General features: G+C 47.3%; 2 protein-coding genes across 3 annotated transcripts in view; one reads left to right on the top strand and one right to left on the bottom strand.

Annotated features, from left to right (window-relative positions):
* Positions 1 to 864, bottom strand: part of KIF4A (kinesin family member 4A) — a 53,467-nt gene extending 52,603 nt beyond the window's left edge. Inside the window, exon 1 of one of the 2 annotated variants that reach the window (XM_073640940.1) lies at positions 687 to 864. The gene's annotated coding sequence lies outside the window, so the exon portion shown is untranslated. The remainder of the gene's footprint in view (positions 1 to 686) is intronic. The other variant, XM_073640941.1, reaches the window with a different exon arrangement.
* A 13,111-nt stretch (positions 865 to 13,975) lies between these two features.
* The window catches only part of PDZD11 (PDZ domain containing 11), a 28,296-nt gene continuing 23,311 nt past the window's right edge, over positions 13,976 to 18,960 (top strand). The window contains exons 1-2 of the mRNA XM_073640939.1: positions 13,976 to 14,131; positions 14,205 to 14,299. Of these exons, the coding sequence (XP_073497040.1) occupies positions 14,207 to 14,299 (93 nt within the window). The 5' untranslated portion in view covers positions 13,976 to 14,131; positions 14,205 to 14,206. The remainder of the gene's footprint in view (positions 14,132 to 14,204; positions 14,300 to 18,960) is intronic.

Here is an 18,960-nt window from a genome sequence, read left to right as displayed (position 1 = left end):
ACACCACTGGCACCAGGGAGCAATGGCGCGCACACACACACCACTGGCACCAGGGAGCAATGGCGCGCACACACACACCACTGGCACCAGGGAGCAATGGCGCGCACACACACACCACTGGCACCAGGGAGCAATGGCGCGCACACACACACCACTGGCACCAGGGAGCAATGGCGCGCACACACACACCACTGGCACCAGGGAGCAATGGCGCGCACACACACACCACTGGCACCAGGAAGCAATGGCTGGCGCACACACCACTGGCACCAGGGAGCAATGGCTGGCACACACACCACTGGCACCAGGGAGCAATGGCTGGCACACACACCACTGGCACCAGGGAGCAATGGCTGGCACACACACCACTGGCACTAGGGAGCAATGGCTGGCACACACACCACTGGCACTAGGGAGCAATGGCTGGCACACACACCACTGGCACCAGGGAGCAATGGCTGGCACACACACCACTGGCTCCAGGGAGCAATGGCTGGCTGGCTGGCACACACACACACACACACACACACACACACACACACACACACACACACACACACACACACCACTGGCACCAGGGAGCAATGGCTGGCTGGAGCGCACAAGCCGGTTCCCCGGGATGTAAGAAGAGGCGGCTCCGGGGCGGCGGCCCCGTCCCAGCCCTGCAGCTCCAGCACAGCACGTACCCGGGAGCGCACGTCCTCTTTCACCCGCTCCTGGTCGTTCCGCTGAATCTCCCGCCTGCTGTGCTGTCCGCTCGGCCCTGCCGCTGTTCTCTTCGTTGTACGCAGCCGAATCTCTCCGCTACAACCGCCAAGTATTTCAAATTCACAATGTCTCAAACCAGCCAATCATTGTGCACGTATGTCTTCAGCTGCCCAGCACGCGCACGCAGCTCTTACTATTTATCCGCCATCTTTGTTAGGGGAATGTGCCCAGAACGTGGCTATAACTAAATAGTAAGAACAAAAAAAACATTTGACGTGAATATTCACTTCTGGAAATGAATCGTTGTGTGTATCCGGTAGATGAATATGCAAAACAGTCGCTCACGATTTTATGATCGATTTAATTTGCGCGCTCCCGAAGCTTCGTAAACCTAACACTACGCATGCGCAATATTTAAAGCCAGTGAGTAACGCCCATCAGCGGCGGGTGCGCAGGCGCCGTGTGTACTGACCTCCCAGTCTGTGGCCCTGTGTCACCTGCATAATGTGCAGTTCTCAGGAGTGATGGGTCTTATCCCTTCCTGCTGCGGCCAATGATCAGCTTTTGTCTATTTTTTACTTCTTCTAAGAGCCATAACTCTTAGGGTATGTGCACACAGTCAGTGAACACTGCGGATTGCACTCAGCGCATTTGTGCTTCGTGCAATCCACAGCAGCCAGATGTTACAGCATAGTGGATGGACTTGTAGAAATCCCATGCTCACTATGAGTCTCCGTGCACCTGCGGACACAGACATGCGGGACGCAGCATGTCAATTTCAATTTTTAATCGGATTGCATTTGTCTTGATTTAAAGCGAACCTGTCATCATGATTGTGCTCATTAAACTACAGGCAGCGTCAGGTTGGTGCCATTAAAATGATACCGGGGTTGATGAAATCCGTCTTGTGCTTCTTGTTTAATCTTTGATTGCAGTTTGGAGATAATGATTTGCTCGTGCTTCGGGGTGGCCTGTGAACGGGGCTTTTGTTGGTGCTCTGGCCTCATCGTCATCATTCTGGCTTAAATGACAGGTCATTGATACCTCAGTAACCTGCCTCCTATTTTAAATAAGTTCATATTGTGGTCTTTTAAAAAACATTTTACATCCAGCAAAATGGTGCCCATGCATGCGCAGTAGCCTATCGCTTGCAGATAGATGCTACTGCGCATGCGCCGCGACCATTTTGCTGGAGCAAAAAAAAAATATTTGGCTTCAGCAAAATGGCCATGGCACGTGCGCAGTAGCATCTATCTACAAGCGATAGGCTACTGCGCATGCATACTTCTGTTTGTCTCCTTGCAAGTTCTGTCAATTTCAAGAGAGGAATTTGGCACGCTGAGCTAATTCTTCCGGTGAAATGACTGATACTTAAAGGGAACCTGTCAGCTGATATATGCTGCCCTAACCAATTAGAGCAGGGGTCCTCAAACTTTTTAAACAGGGGTCCAGTTCACGGTCCCTCAGACTATTGGAGGGCCGGAATATAGTTTTTTAAAAAAAACTATGAACAAATTCCTATGCACACTGCACATATCTTATTTTGAAGTAAAAAAAACAATACAGGAACAAATACAATATTTAAAATGAAGAACAAGTAAAGTTAAATCAACCGGTATTTCAATAGGTAGGTAACTGTACCCAATAGGCAGCATAGGTCCCCAATAGGCAGCATAGGTCCTCAATGGGCAGATAAATGTTCCCAATAGGCAGGCTGTTCCCCCCCTTATAATGCCCCATGCAGGCTGTTCCCCCCCTTATAATGCCCCATGCAGGCTGTTCCCCCCCATATAATGCCACATGCAGCATGTCACCCCCCCATATAATGCCCCATGCAGCATGTCACCCCCCATATAATGCCCCATGCAGCATGTCACCCCCCCATATAATGCCCCATGCAGCATGTCACCCCCCCATATTATACCCCTTGCAGGATGTCACCCCCCATATAATGACCTATGCCTCCATACATTAAAAAAAAAAAAAAAATCCAATACTCGCCTCACTTCTCACTTGCTGCCGCTGCCACTGCTCTACTCTGGTCTGGACTCCAGCGTCGCGTCGTCGTCGTCCCGCTCTGCGGTGCCTGTGACGGCACTCGGGAGGGCGCGGTGTAAAGACGTCACCGCACCCTCTGACCTGAGACGTCACAGGAAGCGCAGAGCAGGAAGACAGCGGTTCTGCGGAGGCACGGGGAGAGGTAAGTATCCGCCTGCCGGGGCCCTGAGCAAGCGGGGGGAAGGGCGGGCAATGGCACCGCTCTCCTCTCCTCCGCCCATAGCCCGGCGGGCCGGATAAAAGTCCTCCGCGGGCCGCATGTGGCCCGCGGGCCGTAGTTTGAGGACCCCTGAATTAGAGTATGCATCAGCTCCCAGCTGTGCGATCACAGCCATGTATGTTTTGCTCTGAAATGCTACAGAGTTTCAGAGCAAAACATACTTTTAATCACCGCCGGGGACTAAGCTGCACTATTGACTTGTACAGGCGGGTCCCCCATGGCTTCTCCCGCTCCGCTGAGCGTGACGGACAAGCCTCTGCTGATACACGCACCCATGCAAAGGTTTACCGGTCAGTGTCAGGGGGAAGGGAGAAGCCCCTGGGGACCTGCCTGTACGACTAGTCAATCGCGCGGTTTGGTCCCCGGCAGTGATTAAAGGGGTTGTCCGGTACTTTTAAAAAACTGCCAGTGTGTTTTAATGATTAATAGAAGCTTCTTTCTAATTACCTTGCGCTGCTGATACTACCTGTGAGGGGCACTATCACTGGCCGCTCACAGGCAGCACGTGACCCCCGGCTGCAGCCGGCTCTGACATCTGCTGACGTCACAACAAGTTGTGGCTGCAGCCGAGGGTCCCTCTTCTGCGTTCCACCGGTGGCTGCTGGGTTTTGGGTGGGGTCATTCCCCTGCGTCACACCCGGCATTCACCGCACTCTCTGCCTCTCCCCATTCATTGGGAAAGCGCGCGGTGGATGCCAAGTGTGACGCGGGGGGTAACCTTGCCCACAACCCAGCAGCCACCGCGGGGACCCCAGCGCTGAGTCACGCCTCACTTGTCGTGACATCAGCGCTGGGGTCACGTGATGCCTGTGAGCGGCTGCCGATAGTGCCGCTCACAGGCAGTATCAGCTGCACAAGTTAATTAGAAAGAAGGTTGTATTTATCATTAAAACACATTGGCATTTTTTTTAAAGCACCGGAAAACCCCTTTAAAAGTATGTTTTTCTCTGAAACGCTGCAGCATTTGAGTAAAGCATACATGACTGTGATCGCACAACCAGGAGCTGATACATGCAACCCACAGTTTGGGCAGCAAATATCTGCACACAGGTTCCCTTTAAATTGATTCTGTCATCAGGATTGTGCTATGTAATCAGAGAGACGCATAATGTAGGGGCAGAGACCCGGATTCCAGCAATGTGTCACTTACTGGACCACCTGCTGCAGTTTTAAAAAATCACTGTGTTATAGCAGAAGATGGAGTCCCTCAAGTTTAAAGGCCCCATCTATGCTATATAAGTCTGACAGTTATTCTAGGTCAAAACAACAGCAAGCTGAAATGTTCCTTCTTGTATCAATAGCGTGTCCTTGCTAAGAAGATAAAGTGTCCTCTCTGGCCAGATGTTTCTTCTTGTAGCAATAATGTGTTCTTGCAAGAAGATAAAATGGCCTTGCTAACCAGATACGTTTAATTAAATATTTTAAAGCATACAGAAACTAACTTTTTTCGCTTGTTCAGCTAAACTGTATAATCGAACCATATATGGCAAATCCATTTCCTGCCTTCAGGGTGTATATTAGCCCTGTGTTTTGTAATAAAGTTTAGAGTATGTTTAGACACAAACATCCTGTCCTGTGTCTTCATTCTCTCCGATATCGTAATCCAAAGGATAGAAGACCAAGAATGCAGTTACGACAGCTGGCGCCTCGAACAGGGACTTTGAGTTAATCTACCCAGGGGTGCTCGACCGGTCCGAGACGCGGGACGAGTGAAGCTCTCTGTTGGTGATATATACAGCGCTGAGGTAAGAATAACTGTTATATTCTACCTAATTATATCACTGCATAGAAGAGACTCCCTCACCCCCGAGCGGTCGGCTCCCCAGGTAATTCAACAGATTGTTGTCTGGCTCAGGTCCCTTTGAACCAGTAGAATCCCCTCAGATCAGTCCTGCCTCCTATCCTTTGGAGAATTTAAGAATGAAAGTATGGATCCGATGATTGTGTTGTGGATGTGTCCCGGGATTGATGTTTTTGGTCTGTTTTTCTGGCTGGCGTATAAGTCCTAGAGAGGCTAGTAGTGGAATGGTTCAGAAACCTTTGTGGCCCATTGTCTAAGTGACCATTGTCGAAGTGACTGAGGAGTCTCTTCTAGGTGAGGAGAACCAAAAGAATGGGGAACCAAAATGCCAAGGAAGGCATTATAGCCAAAGACTTAGTAGTACGCAGAGAAGGGAAACAGGCACTGATTGGAATTGACAAAATATTGTGTAAAGCGGGAATGAATGAGAATGGAGAGATGAATGGAGAGAAATGGAAATCCTTCTTTAACTCCTATCATGGATGGCTGAAAGATAAGGGTCTGTTAGGGACAGTAGATGTATGGATGAATGCAAGCGCTTATTTTGAAGGAAAGATTGAAAAATTAGGAGACGGACGTTACAGACTGACAAAAACCGGAAAGACAGATTTTCCTCCCTGTCCGCCCCCGACGTCACCCCCACCCCAGTATCAGAATTCCCAGGAACCCAAATGTTGGGTTTGCCCCAGATGTGGACAGCAGAACCCCCTGACAGTAGACATCTGTGTGGCATGTGGAGGACCGAGACCCCACCCAGCTAGACAATTCCCAATGAGGACGGTAGTTGTGCCAGGAGCACCGGGAGCAGCAGCAGCAGCAGGGGGGATGCAGTGGTTCCAGGTCAGGAAGCTCGTACAATGTTAATGTATAGACCATGGAGTCCTTCAGAGCAGTTGGCACTGATCTCCTAGCTGCCAGACCCATCCCAGTCCCCTATGGGTTTCGCTAGAATGATCACCACCATACAGGATATGTACCATGCCACTAGAATAGATCTGCAGGGGGTAATTAAGGGAAAATTGGCAGATGAAGCCCGCTATGATAGGTTGATAGATGAGACAAAAAAACAGTATGCCAATAGGACCGGACCCGTAGAAGCAGAATCTAATGATGCAGCAGCTGGAGTCCTATTCGCAGCAGCGTTGGTAAAAGCATGTCAAGATAGGCAAGCAGAAAAGCAAGTTACACTAGAAGATAGAGTGCAAGGGAAGGAGGAAGATCCTAAGGATTATTTCTATGCACTAAAGAAAACCTGGTCAGAAATGGAGTTCAACCCTGGGAATAAGACTAGTGAGAGGGTATTAGCAAGTGCTTTCATGAATGGACTAAAGAAAGAGATTGCAGAGAAGGTAAAAGCAAGTAGACCGGACTGGAGATCAGTGAAGGCAGAAGATTTAGCTAGAATAGCTCATTGGGCACAGCATGACATAGCGCAGGCAAAAAGAGCTAACAGAATACATATAGTAGAGACGACCCCCAGAAACAACAGAGGCAGAGGACGGACTGAAGGAGGAGGACAGAAACTGTGTTACGGATGTAAAAAGCCAGGACATTTTAGAAAGGACTGTAGGACCAACCCGTATCCAAATGCTCAGAGTACGGGTCCTCCAGCTGACCAAACAACGCCCCCATAGGATGAGGGTAGCTTGCACATGAACCCCCTCATCTCCTTACCCCCAACTCCCAGTTGTATAGTGCAGGTGAACCTACCAGGGGGACATGAAATCGATTTCCAAGTAGATACGGGGGCCGACAATTCAGTAATTACGCGAGGTGATTGGCCATATACTGACACTGATTTTTCACATCATGTCATTGCCATCCCCTTTAACCCCTTAAGCCCCGGAGCATTTTTAGTTTTTGCATTTTCGTTTTTGCTCCCCTTGTTCCCAAAGCCATAGCGTTTTTATTTTTTGGTCAATATGGCCATGTGAGGGCTTATTTTTTGCGGGACGAGTTGTACTTTTCAACGCCATTACTAGTTTTATCATATCCTGTACGGGAAAACAGGAAAAAAATTCCAAGTGCGGTAAAATTGCAAAAAAAGTGCAATACCCCAGTTGTTTTTTATTTATTTTTTTTACCATGTTCACTGAATGCTAAAACTGACCTGCCCTTCTTATTCTACAGGTCATTACGAGTTCATAGACACCAAACATGTATAGGTTCTTTTATATTTAAGTGGTGAAAAAAAATTCCAAAATTTGGTAAAAAAAAAAAAAAAAAAATAGCGCCATTTTCTAAGACCCGTAGCGTCTCCATTTTTCGTGATCTGGGGCTGGTTGATGGCTTATTTTTTGCGTGCCAGGCTGACGTTTTTATTGATAACATTTGGGGTAGATCCGATGTTTTGATCGCCCGTTATTGCATTTTATTGCAATTTTGCGGCGACCAAAAAACGTAATTCTGGCGTTTAGAATTTTTTTCTCGCTACGCCGTTTACCGATCGGAATAATTCTTTTTTTATTTTGATAGATCGGGCGATTCTGAACGTGGCGATACCAAATATGTGTATGTGGGGGTTTTTTTTATATATTTTATTTTGAATGGGGTGAAAGGGGGGTGATTTAAACTTTTATATTTTTTTATTTTTTTTTATATTTTTAAAAACTTTTTTTTTTTACTTTTTGCATGCTTCTATAGTCTCCATAGGAGACTAGAAGCAGCAACTGTCCGATCGCCTCTGCTACATACAGGGGACCAGCAGATCCCCTGCATGCAGCAGAAATGGTCCTGTGCTATGAGCGCCGACCACTAGGTGGCGCTCATAGCGACAAGATCATGACAACCACAGGCGTCTGCTGCAGACCCTGGGTTGTCATGCACGCCCATCGGCGACCCGCGATCACGTGACGGGGTCGCCGGTGGGCGGGGCTTATGACGCGCTACCCGGAAGCGCGCGTTAAATGCTGCTGTCGGAGATTGACAGCAGCATTTAACTGGTTAACAGCCGCGGGTGGATCGCGATTCCACCCGCGGCTGTTGCGGGCACATGTCAGCTGTAAGAATCAGCTGACATGTGCTCGGTTCAGTGAGGGCTCAGCGCCGGAGCCCTCACTGAACCGGCGGTACGCAGATATGCGTACTAATACGTCCCCGGTAAGTAAGGGGTTAATTCCCCGTCTGTCCTGCTTCCTGTCACTAAGAGAATTCCCCTGCAAATTCAAGGAGCTACTGCCAGCTCATGGTATCGCCCCGAGGCCAATGTAATCTATTGGGAAATGATGTGTTGTCCCAATTACAAGCACATATAGAGTATCATCCCGATGGCACTGTCACCATGACCCCAGGTTTAAAACCAAGTACCCTTTGCAAAATTATGTCACTAGATATTGCCAGCATAGAAGAGACAAATGAGTTTCCCCCGATATTAGAGCAGGCTGTGCCACATGATTTTTGGGCCTCAGACAAATCAGATGTTGGTAGGTTAAGAGTTCAACCAGTAATGGTGAAATTAAAACCAGGAGCAATCTTACCTCAACAGAGGCAGTATCCCCTTAGCTCGGCTCAGGAGAATGCCATAGCCCAGCAAGTCCAAAAATTACTACAGAGAGGAGTCCTAGTCAAAACCCAGTCCCCTTGCAACACTCCCCTGTTCCCAGTAAAGAAAAAGAGCGTGCCAGGACAACCAGCCGCATATAGAATGGTCCATGACCTCCGGTTGGTTAACAAAGCCACAGAACTTCTAACACCAGTTGTGCCCAACCCGCATACTCTTCTGTCACAGATACCTTCTAACTCTCTTTGCTTTTCAGTGGTCAATTTGGCAAATGCATTTTTCAGTGTACCATTACATCCTGACTGCCAGTACCTGTTTGTTTTCACATTCAAGGGCAGTCAATATACATGGACAGTGTTGCCACAGGGTGCCCAGAATTCACCCACAATGTACACTGCAAGTCTGCAGGAAATACTGGAGGCATGGTCTGAACCACATATCGTTGTTCTGCAATATGTCGATGACCTGCTCATTTGTGCCCCCTCCAGGAAACAATGTCATAGTGCAACTATATCGCTTATGTTGTTTCTCTATCACGCTGGCTGCAAGGCATCGAAAGATAAGCTTCAGTTTTGTAAATCTTCAGTCACCTTTTTGGGACATTGCATTACACCAGGAGCCCGTCATTTGACAAATGCACGTAAACAAGCAGTACAGGCATTCACCGTCCCCGTTAATGTTGCAGCCCTCAGAACTTTTCTTGGACTTGTTTCCTATTGCAGACAGTGGATTCATGCCGTCTCTGTTTTAATGCAGCCCCTCTATGACTGTCTTACTCCAACACCTTTTGTACTAACATCAGAGGCAATAGACTGTTTTTATTCTCTCAAGAACCGTATTTTGGCCGCTCCAGCTTTGGGTACCCCTAACTATGAGCTCCCATTTACTCTGTACCTTCATGAGCAAGCTGGACATGCAGCAGGAGTTTTAACTCAAACACACGGTGATAATCAGAGACCTGTTGCCTACTTTAGTGGCAGATTGGATGCGGTAGCCAGAGGTGCACCATCCTGCGTACGTGCTCTGCATGCTGTTGGACTATTACTCCATAAATCCGCAGACATTGTTCTTGACCACCCGCTCACCGTGCTAACACCTCATGATGTCTACACTATATTGAACCAAGTGCAACCCGCTCACCTCTCAGCAGCACGTCATCTCAGGTTACAATGTGCACTGTTAATGCCTCCCAATGTTTCTTTACAGAGGTGTACTACCCTGAATCCAGCAACTTTGTTACCTCTCTCGGATCTAAAGGAGGAGTCAGGTACTGCGCTTTATAAGGAAGATCCAAGAGAGGAAGTTCCTCATGACTGTGTACAAATGATGGCACAAGAAACGGCAGGTTTACCTACTGTATTTGAACATGAATTACAAAATGCAGATTTTGAATTTTTTGTAGATGGATCCCGTCATCAGGACGATTCAGGTACCTTCCATACTGGATATGCAGTTGTCTCCCTCAATGCAGTAATCAAGGCAAAACCAATGCTCCCACACCAGTCGGCTCAAGAGGCCGAACTTAGGGCCCTAACCAAGGCCTGTAAACTAGCAGAAGGTAGTATTGTTAACATTTACACGGATTCTAGGTACGCATTCAGTATATCGCATGATTTTGGTCCCATATGGAAGTCAAGAGGTTTCCTGACGGCAGCAGGACACCCCATAAAGAATGCTGATGCGGTCCAGCAGTTAATTGATGCGCTACAACTACCCAAACAAGTAGCTGTCATAAAGGTAAGAGCACATACCAGACGCACCGACCAGGTAAGCAGAGGAAACGCGATGGCAGATGCAGCGGCAAAAACAGTAGCCTGTAAGCCGCAACAAGGGTCAACAGTACGTCAGTTAAGTGCCCCTAAAAACCCCTTTGTGTCGGAGGACATCTTATCCCAAATGCAGGCTCAGGCTCAAAAGGAGGAGGTTGATAAGTGGTTAAAGGAAGGTGCATGCCTGAATGAAGCAAATGGGGTATGGGGGAAAGGGACACGACGATGCCTTCCAAGGGCACTGTACCCAGCAGCTGCCCAGATACTACATGGGCTGACACACCAATCTAAAACGGGTGTGATGAGTGTGATGCAGAAACATTGGGTGGCACCAGGATTCCCCACCTGTATTGAAAACCTGGTACAAGGGTGCATGATATGTGCTACACATAATCAGGGTAGAGTAGTTAAAACACCACCCAAACACACCCCCCGGCCCCTCTATCCATTCCAGAGACTGCAAATTGATTATATTCAGCTGCCAAAGTCAGGATCATGGGAATATGTGTTGGTCTGTATTGATTTGTTCTCAGGATGGCCAGAGGCTTTCCCAATTGCCAAAGCCACGGCTGCGGCAACCGCAAAGAAACTGCTTGCGGAGGTGGTCTGCAGGTATGGGGTACCAGAGGTAATTGAGAGTGACAGAGGTACACACTTCACAGGTGAAATAATGAATGAAGTCATGTCAGCTCTAGGAATTCAACAAGCATTCCACACCCCATATCACCCACAAAGTAGTGGAAAAGTGGAAAGACTGAATGGGACATTGAAATTAAAAATTCAGAAAGCCATGGCTGAGACAGGAAAACCATGGCCGGACTGTTTACCGCTTGCTCTGTTTTCAGTAAGATACACGCCCAATAGAAAGACTGGACTATCTCCATATGAGATATTGTTTGGCAACATACCCAGCCTAGGGTGTTTCTATCCACAAGCATTAGAAATGAACAACCATGTGCTAAGTTCCTACGTAAGGGCTTTACACAAAAAGATTAAGCAAGTACATGATAATGTCTTCAGTTCTCTTCCAGATCCAGATCAAGACTCTAGCAGCCATACGCTGCAACCTGGAGACTGGGTGGTTATAAAAAGACACGTGAGGAAAAGCCTAGATCCACGGTTTGACGGACCCTTTCAAGTTCTGCTGACCACAAGTACAGCCGTTAAGCTAGAGGGAAAAGAGACCTGGATCCACGCGTCCCATTGCAAAAAGATACTAGGAGAACAAGCGGACAAAGAATGATGACATTGTTTATACTTACCTGCATACTTGCGACCACAGGTGCATGGACTAGGTTAGGCACCATGGATGGAGACGACAATAGATTCATTAGACAGCATCTTGCTCTAATCGATGGACTAAAGGAGCAAAACCAGACCATTGCTAATTGTTGGATATGTACACATGCCCCTGTGACGTCCACTAGCATACCCTTTCTCGCTGTCCCGGTCTCATGGGAAGAGATAAACTTTTGGGTGAACTGTTCAGATACTTGGGCCAATAATGCCACACAGAGACTGTGGAATACCACTGTTGGGATTCCCGTAGTAGGATGGACAGAATTTCCGTGGTGGCAAGGGAACCTGACGGGTCAAATAATTCCCAGGTTGTATTTAGCATTTAAAGGAGGGATGTGCCAGATAATAGGGCCCGCATGCTGCCATTACATAGACAATTCTAGTGTACTGACGCTGAAGCATAAGTTGGAAGATGTGGTAAAATTAAGGAAGCTTTATGATGAGGCCAACCTCAAGAATCAGGATTCCTGGTGGGCAAACACCTTTTCCTTTCTAAATCCCGCAAATTGGTTTAAAGGTATCGGTGGGTGGTTGGCTGGTATAGTGCAAGCTACTTTACAGGTTTTGCTAATGTGTCTTGCGGTTTATTTGTTTTTTAAGCTTTTTCTAATGTGTATTCAGCGTTGTACTAAAAGAAAACATAGAGATTCGTATTGATAAATGAAGGAACAAAAGGATGGAATGTTATAGCAGAAGATGGAGTCCCTCAAGTTTAAAGGCCCCATATATTCTATATAAGTCTGACAGTTATTTTAGGTCAAAACAACAGCAAGCTCAAATGTTCCTTCTTGTATCAATAGCGTGTCCTTGCTAAGAAGATAAAGTGTCCTCTCTGGCCAGATGTTTCTTCTTGTAGCAACAATGTGTTCTTGCAAGAAGATAAAATGGCCTTGCTAATCAGATACGTCTAATTAAATATTTTAAAGCATACAGAAACTAGCTTTTTTCGCTTGTTCAGCTAAACTGTATAATCGAACCATATATGGCAAATCCGTTTCCTGCCTTCAGGGTGTATATTAGCCCTGTGTTTTGTAATAAAGTTTAGAGTATGTTTAGACACAAACATCCTGTCCTGTGTCTTCATTCTCTCCGATATCGTAATCCAAAGGATAGAAGACCAAGAATGCAGTGACGACAACTGTTTATCAGCAGGCTATTATCACTAGAGGACTAGTAAACCTGCGTCCTGGTAGTCCTCCAAATTCATGAGCTCTGTATAACCATACCCCCACCGCTGATTAGCAGCTTTCTACCTATTCACAGTGTACACAGAAGGCTGCCAATTAGTGGTGTGGGTGGGGTTATACAGAGCTCTGCTAGATCTGCAGCAGAGAAAACAAGGATTTTTATCAAAACTGCAGCAAGAAGTCCAGTAAGTGACACATCACTGGAATAGAGTGTCCATCTCTATACTACGCTGCTCTGAGATTACACGACAAAACCTTCTGACCGATTCCCTTTAACATACCCATAATAGACAATGAGGCCCTCCTGGCGCGGTTTGTGTCCATCATGTGACGATCCATTTACTGCATACGTTTTTCTGTTGCTTACTGAACAGAAAGTGGCACTAATATCGGCACATTTAGATGGGGTGATACTGGCCTGGCTAAGTGCCCCGGGGGTCACTCACTGGCCGATTTATGCAAAACGACAAAAACTGATGAGAACAAAACAATTGATTACTAGTCCCCCAAGGTGTTGTGATGGAGGCTCGGTAATTGCAAGAGGAGTCAGCGATCCAGCATTCCTAGAGGGAGGAGGTTGGCGACGCCACGGAGACCCAAAGTGGAAGTTCATCTCTAGAATGAATGTTTTTATGAACACTCGTTCACCGATTCGGCTCGTCTATACGGGCCTCCAGACTACGGCCAGATGGGGCGCAGCTCCACTCGCCAGGGGTGAAACACATGCGGTGCTGGATGGAGTTTAGGCAGCATGCAGCAGGTCGCACCATCTGGCCGTGCTTTAGGTAGGTTCACACGGTAAATATTGACTTAATTAATATTTTACAATGCTGCACAGCTCTGTAGACGGAATAGTTATCTGAATATGTGGCGGATGCGCAGTACCCTACTGCAGCCACTTTCCATTGATGGCGCTCTGGAGCTCCATAACTGAGCAGTTCTGGCAGCTGCCAACATCAGGGACAGCTGATCAGTGGGGTGCCTGGTGTCGCACCCCCATTAATCACACATTGATTTAGGTATTCAATGTCCTGGACAACCCCTTTAAGGGGAACCTGTGACCAGAAAGTCTATCAGGCAGATTGGAGAAGATTTTGGAGTTTAATTTCTTTTATCAAAATTCCTGATTTTTGGAGCGTTTTTGCCCCAAAAACTGCAGAAGAAACCTTAGTGAGAACACAGCCCTAGAGATGCTCTGCTGACAGCTGAGGAATGGGCATGACTCTTCATGGCCTCCTATACGAGACACGGCGTTATGAAGTAACGTGGTGACATTAGTGTACTGCTTCCCGTCATCCCATTACATTGTGTGGACAGTGCTTGCACTCATTGGCATCACCCTCGTGCGGTCAGTGCTGACACTTAATGCAGTGATTTCACGTTACAGCGCCGCCCTGTGGCGGCCCATGTGCAGCACTGCATTGTCGCGGACACCTGTAGAGACCTGTGATCAGCGGCCCCAGGAGGCGGAGCCGCAGCGAGGTGACGCCGGAAACGGCCTGCGCTGGAGCTGCTCGGTGTGAGCCCGAGACAACCGGAAGTGGGAAGTGCCGAGGGCGGAGTGCGGCGGATAATCTGTCCCCGGGACGGGTGAGTGCGGCGGTGTGTGACGTCACGGGTGTCCGCATTTACGTCATTCTGAGAACTGTACTTTCTGTTGCAGTGATGGAGGGGCGAGCAGCATATGAGGAGTACCCCTACCCCGTAGTCTTCCTGCCCCCCTACGAGAACCCTCCGGCATGGATCCCCCTCCAGGAGGTAATGGATGAAGAGGCTCCTACCATGGGGGGTAAAGGGAGTCCACAGCGGAGATCCGGTGCCCACCGTGGGGCTGAAATCCCTCCTCTCATCTACGTTCTGTAAATGGCTGCTCTGGGGCGCTCCATGGGCAAGGGGGGCGCTCTATGGGCACGGGGACGCGAGGGGGGGCGCTCTATGGGCACGGGGACGTGAGGTGGGCGCTCTATGGGCACAAGGACACGAGTGGGGCGCTCTATGGGCACGGGGACGCGAGGTGGGCGCTCTATGGGCACTGGGACGCGAGGGGGCGCTCTATTGGCACAACTTGCTTATTTCATTTCCCGGAGGAGCATGCATGGCTTATAAGTCGCCTCACTCTGACATGCCAGACATGGCTTGTCACTCTCCACAAGGAGAAATGTTACTTCTTAGACCCCTGTCTTAAGCATGTGAAATGCTGCTTGAGGGGTTGAGATCTGGTGATGACTCGACCATTGCAGAATATTCCACTTCTTTGCTTTCGCAGGATGTTTTGGGTCATTGTCCATCTGTCCTGTGAAGGCCGTCTAATCAACCTTGCTGCTTTTGATTGAGTCTCAGCAGAAAATATTGCCCTGTACACTTCAGAATTTATCAGGCTGCTTCTGTCTTCAGTTACATCATCAATAAGCACTAGTGACCCAGCACCATTGGGAGCCATGCATGCCCATGCCATTACTCGGCCTCCACCATGCTTTACTGAGGATGTGCTGTGCTTTGGATCATGAGCTGTTCTAAGCCTTCTCTATACTTTCTTCTTCCCATCATTCTGGTACAGGTTGATCTTAGTTTCATCTGTCCTGTGTAACTGTTTGGCTTCTTTTGGCAAAATCTAATCTGGCCTTTCTATTTTTAAGGCTGATTAATGGTTTTCACCTAGCGGTGAACCCTCTATATTTGCTCTCATGAAGTCTTCTCTTTATGGTAGACATAGATACTGAACCACCCTACATCTTGAAGAGTGTTCTTCAATTTGGTGGATGTTGTGAAGGGATTTTCTTCACCATGGGAAGGATTCTGTGATCATCCACCACTATTGTGATCTGTGGAAGTCCAGGCCTTTTTGAGTTCCCAAGCTCAACAGTGCGCTTCTTTTTTTTTTTTTTTTGCAGTAGGTACCAAACTGTTGATTTGGCCATTCCTGGCATTTCTGCTATCTCTGATGGATTTCTTCTTTTTGTCAGCCTAATTATGGTCTGTTTCTCTTCCTTTGACCTCATGTTGTGGGTTCACAGCAACAGCTTCCAAATGCAAATGCCACACCTGAAATCAGCTCCAGACCTTTTACCTGCTTAATTGATGATGATAATAATAATAATAATAATAATAGTTTATTTTTATAGCGCCAACATATTCCGCAGCACTTTACAAATTTTAGGGGGGACTTATACAGACAATACAGAATAAGCATATCTCGTATCGAACGGAGTGAGGGCCCTGCTCGCGAGCTTACAGTCTATGAGGAAGTGGGGGAGACACAAAAGGTAAAAAGTACATATATTGTATAATGCAGCCTTGATATACTGAATAGGATGAATAAAAATACATGGACTGGTCGCCAGCCAGTATGTGTGCAGTCCTGACAGAGGCTTTTATGTGCATGGTTGGTTTGAACCCGAAGTTGAAGAAGATTTTAATATGGGGGAAAGCTGGGATGGACAGAGTGTGTTTAGGTGATACGCCAGTCTAAAGAAATGTGTTTTTAGGGTTCGCTTGAAACTGTGGGTATTGGGAATTAATCGAACTGTCCTGGGTAGTGCATTCCAGAGAATTGGCGCAGCACGCGAGAAATCTTGGAGACGGGAGTGGGAAGTTCGGATTATGGAGGATTTTAGTTTCAAGTCATTTGCAGAACGGAGGGCACGTGTAGGGTGGTAGACTGAGACAAGGGAGGAGATGTAGGGGGGTACTGAAGCATGGAGCGCTTTGTGGGTAAGCGTGATAAGTTTAAAACGAACTCTATATTGGATGGGCAACCAATGCAATGACTGGCACAGGGAAGAGGCATCTGAGTAGCGGTTGGCGAGGAATATGATCCTGGCTGCTGCGTTCAGGACGGATTGGAGAGGGGAGAGTTTAGTAAGAGGGAGACCGATTAGTAGAGCGTTGCAATAGTCAAGACGAGAATGAATAAGAGCGACAGTAAGAGTTTTTGCCGAGTCAAAGGTGAGAAAAGTCCTGATTCTTGAGATGTTTTTGAGGTGTAGATGACATGAACGAGCGAGTGATTTGATGTGAGGAGTGAAAGAAAGATCTGAATCAAAAATGACCCCAAGACAGCGGGCTTGTAGCTGGGGAGTAATGGTTGAGCCACAAACGGAGATGGTTATATCGGGCACAGGTAGGTTAATGGAGGGAGGAAAGACGAGGAGTTCAGTTTTTGACAGATTCAGTTTTAGGTAGAGGGAGGACATAATGTTAGACACAGCAGAAAGACAATCACTGGTCTTTTGTAGTAATGCAGGGGTGATGTCCGGAGCAGAGGTGTATAATTGGGTGTCATCAGCATAGAGATGGTACTGAAAACCGAATCTACTGATTGTTTGTCCAATAGGAGCGGTGTATAAGGAGAAAAGAAGGGGGCCTAGGACTGACCCTTGAGGAACCCCGACAGTAAGAGGAAGTAGGGAGGAGGAGGAGCCGGCAAAAGACACAGAGAAGGAGCGGTCAGAGAGATAAGAGGAGAACCAGGAGAGAACCGTGTCCTTGAGGCCAATAGTGCGGAGCATAGTGAGGAGGAGCTGGTGATCCACAGTGTCGAATGCTGCAGAGAGATCCAGGAGAATCAGCAGGGAGTAGTGACCATTAGATTTAGCTGTTAGTAGATCATTAGAGACTTTAGTGAGGGCAGTTTCAGTAGAATGTAAAGAGCGGAAACCAGATTGTAAAGGGTCAAGAAGAGAGTTGTCTGAGAGATAGCGGATTAGACGGGAGTGGACCAGGCGTTCCAGGAGTTTAGAGATAAAGGGAAGATTGGAAACAGGTCTGTAGTTGGCCGTGCAGTTCTGGTCGAGGGATGGTTTTTTAAGTAATGGTTGTATGCTGGTGTGTTTAAAAGAAGAGGGAAAGATACCAGATGAGAGGGAAAGGTTGAAAATTTTAGTTAGGTGAGAGGTGACAGCTGGAGCAAGGGACTGAAGGAGATGTGAGGGAATAGGGTCGCTGGTGCAGGTGGTAGGGCGAGAAGATGCAAGGAGCCTGATCACTTCATCTTCCGTGACTGGTTCGAAGTCAGAAAATGAGCAAGATACAATGTGGCGGGGGGGAGCATGCATAACATTTGGGGATTGGGAGAAAATTTCCTGTCGGATATGGTCAATTTTTTCTTTGAAATAGTTAGCCAGATCGTCAGCGCTGAGGTCGGTGGTCGGGGCCTGTGCTGTTTGATTGAGGAGAGAATGAAACGTGTCAAAGAGTCGTTTAGGATTATTGGAAAGTGAGATGATGAGGTTGTTAAAGTAGGTTTGTTTGGAGAGGTGAAGGGCAGAGTTATATGTTTTCAGCATAAATTTATAGTGGAGGAAATCTTCGGGCAGATTTGATTTTCTCCACAGCCGTTCAGCGCACCTGGAGTACCTCTGGAGAAGACGTGTTTGAGGCGTGTTCCAGGGTTGTCGCCGTCTATGCCGAATTGTTCTTTGTGTAGGAGGTGCGGCTTCATCCAGGGCGCATAGCATTATTTTGTTATAATGCTTCAATGCAGATTCGGGACATGAGAGGGAGGAGATTGGGGCCAATGATGATTGCAACCTTTTTATAAATTTCTGGGTGTTAATGGCGCGTAAATTTCTATAAGTGTGGACTGATGGATTAATGCAGGAATAGCCCATGCAAAAAAAAAAATAGCCTATCCAAAAATAAACAAAAAAACATATACAGTTCTTTATTCACCCTCCCCGGGTCCGATGCTGAGTCTCCGCCTCTGTTCATGGTGTCATTGCCAGTTTAGCAGCCAATCACTGAGTTCAGCTGACCGTGCTGTCAACTCGATCAGAGCCACTAAACTGAGTGTTTGGCTGCAGCACTGGCGATGTGATGTCAGCGCTACAGACAATGACACCAGGAGCAACGGTAGAGACTCAGCATCGGACCTGGGGAGGGTGAGTAAAGTGAAGTGTATATACTTTTTTTTTAAGGAACAAAAAAAACAAAAACTGGAACCTGGGGTTAGGAGATTTCTGAGATTGAAAAACTCCTGATGCTTTCTCAGCATATTACACCATATAACAGCTTTTGATAAATATGAACGTCAATGTCATGTAAATTCAGGCTGTTCAGAAAACTCTCAAGCATGTAAAAATGACTTGCTGCTCATATGTTCAGACTTTTGGACATTTTTAAGCCACTTCAGGTTTCTAAAAACGCAAAACGGTTAAAAGAAGCGACCTGTCTATTCTTCTGGTGTTTTCTGTTCAGAAGACGCTCTGTACTTCACAATACAAATCAATGGGAAAGCTCAGAAGAAGCCCTGACTTCTTTTGAACGTTTTGCCATACTTTCCGCTTAAAAATCCATCCGCAGTTGCATAAGTATTCAATGGAGTAAAAAAAGAAAGCTGTACTTGAAAAAGACGGTACAAAACCATGGAAAACGCTCAAAAGACCCCGCCGACAGTCAAAACCGTCAGGAAACAACCAGAA

This window comes from Phyllobates terribilis, unplaced genomic scaffold (assembly GCF_046119375.1).
Source record: "Phyllobates terribilis strain yellow unplaced genomic scaffold, ASM4611937v1 Scaffold_7__3_contigs__length_470593459, whole genome shotgun sequence".
In the NCBI taxonomy this organism is placed as follows: Eukaryota; Metazoa; Chordata; class Amphibia; order Anura; family Dendrobatidae; genus Phyllobates; species Phyllobates terribilis.
This window is presented reverse-complemented; position numbering and strand designations above follow the sequence as displayed.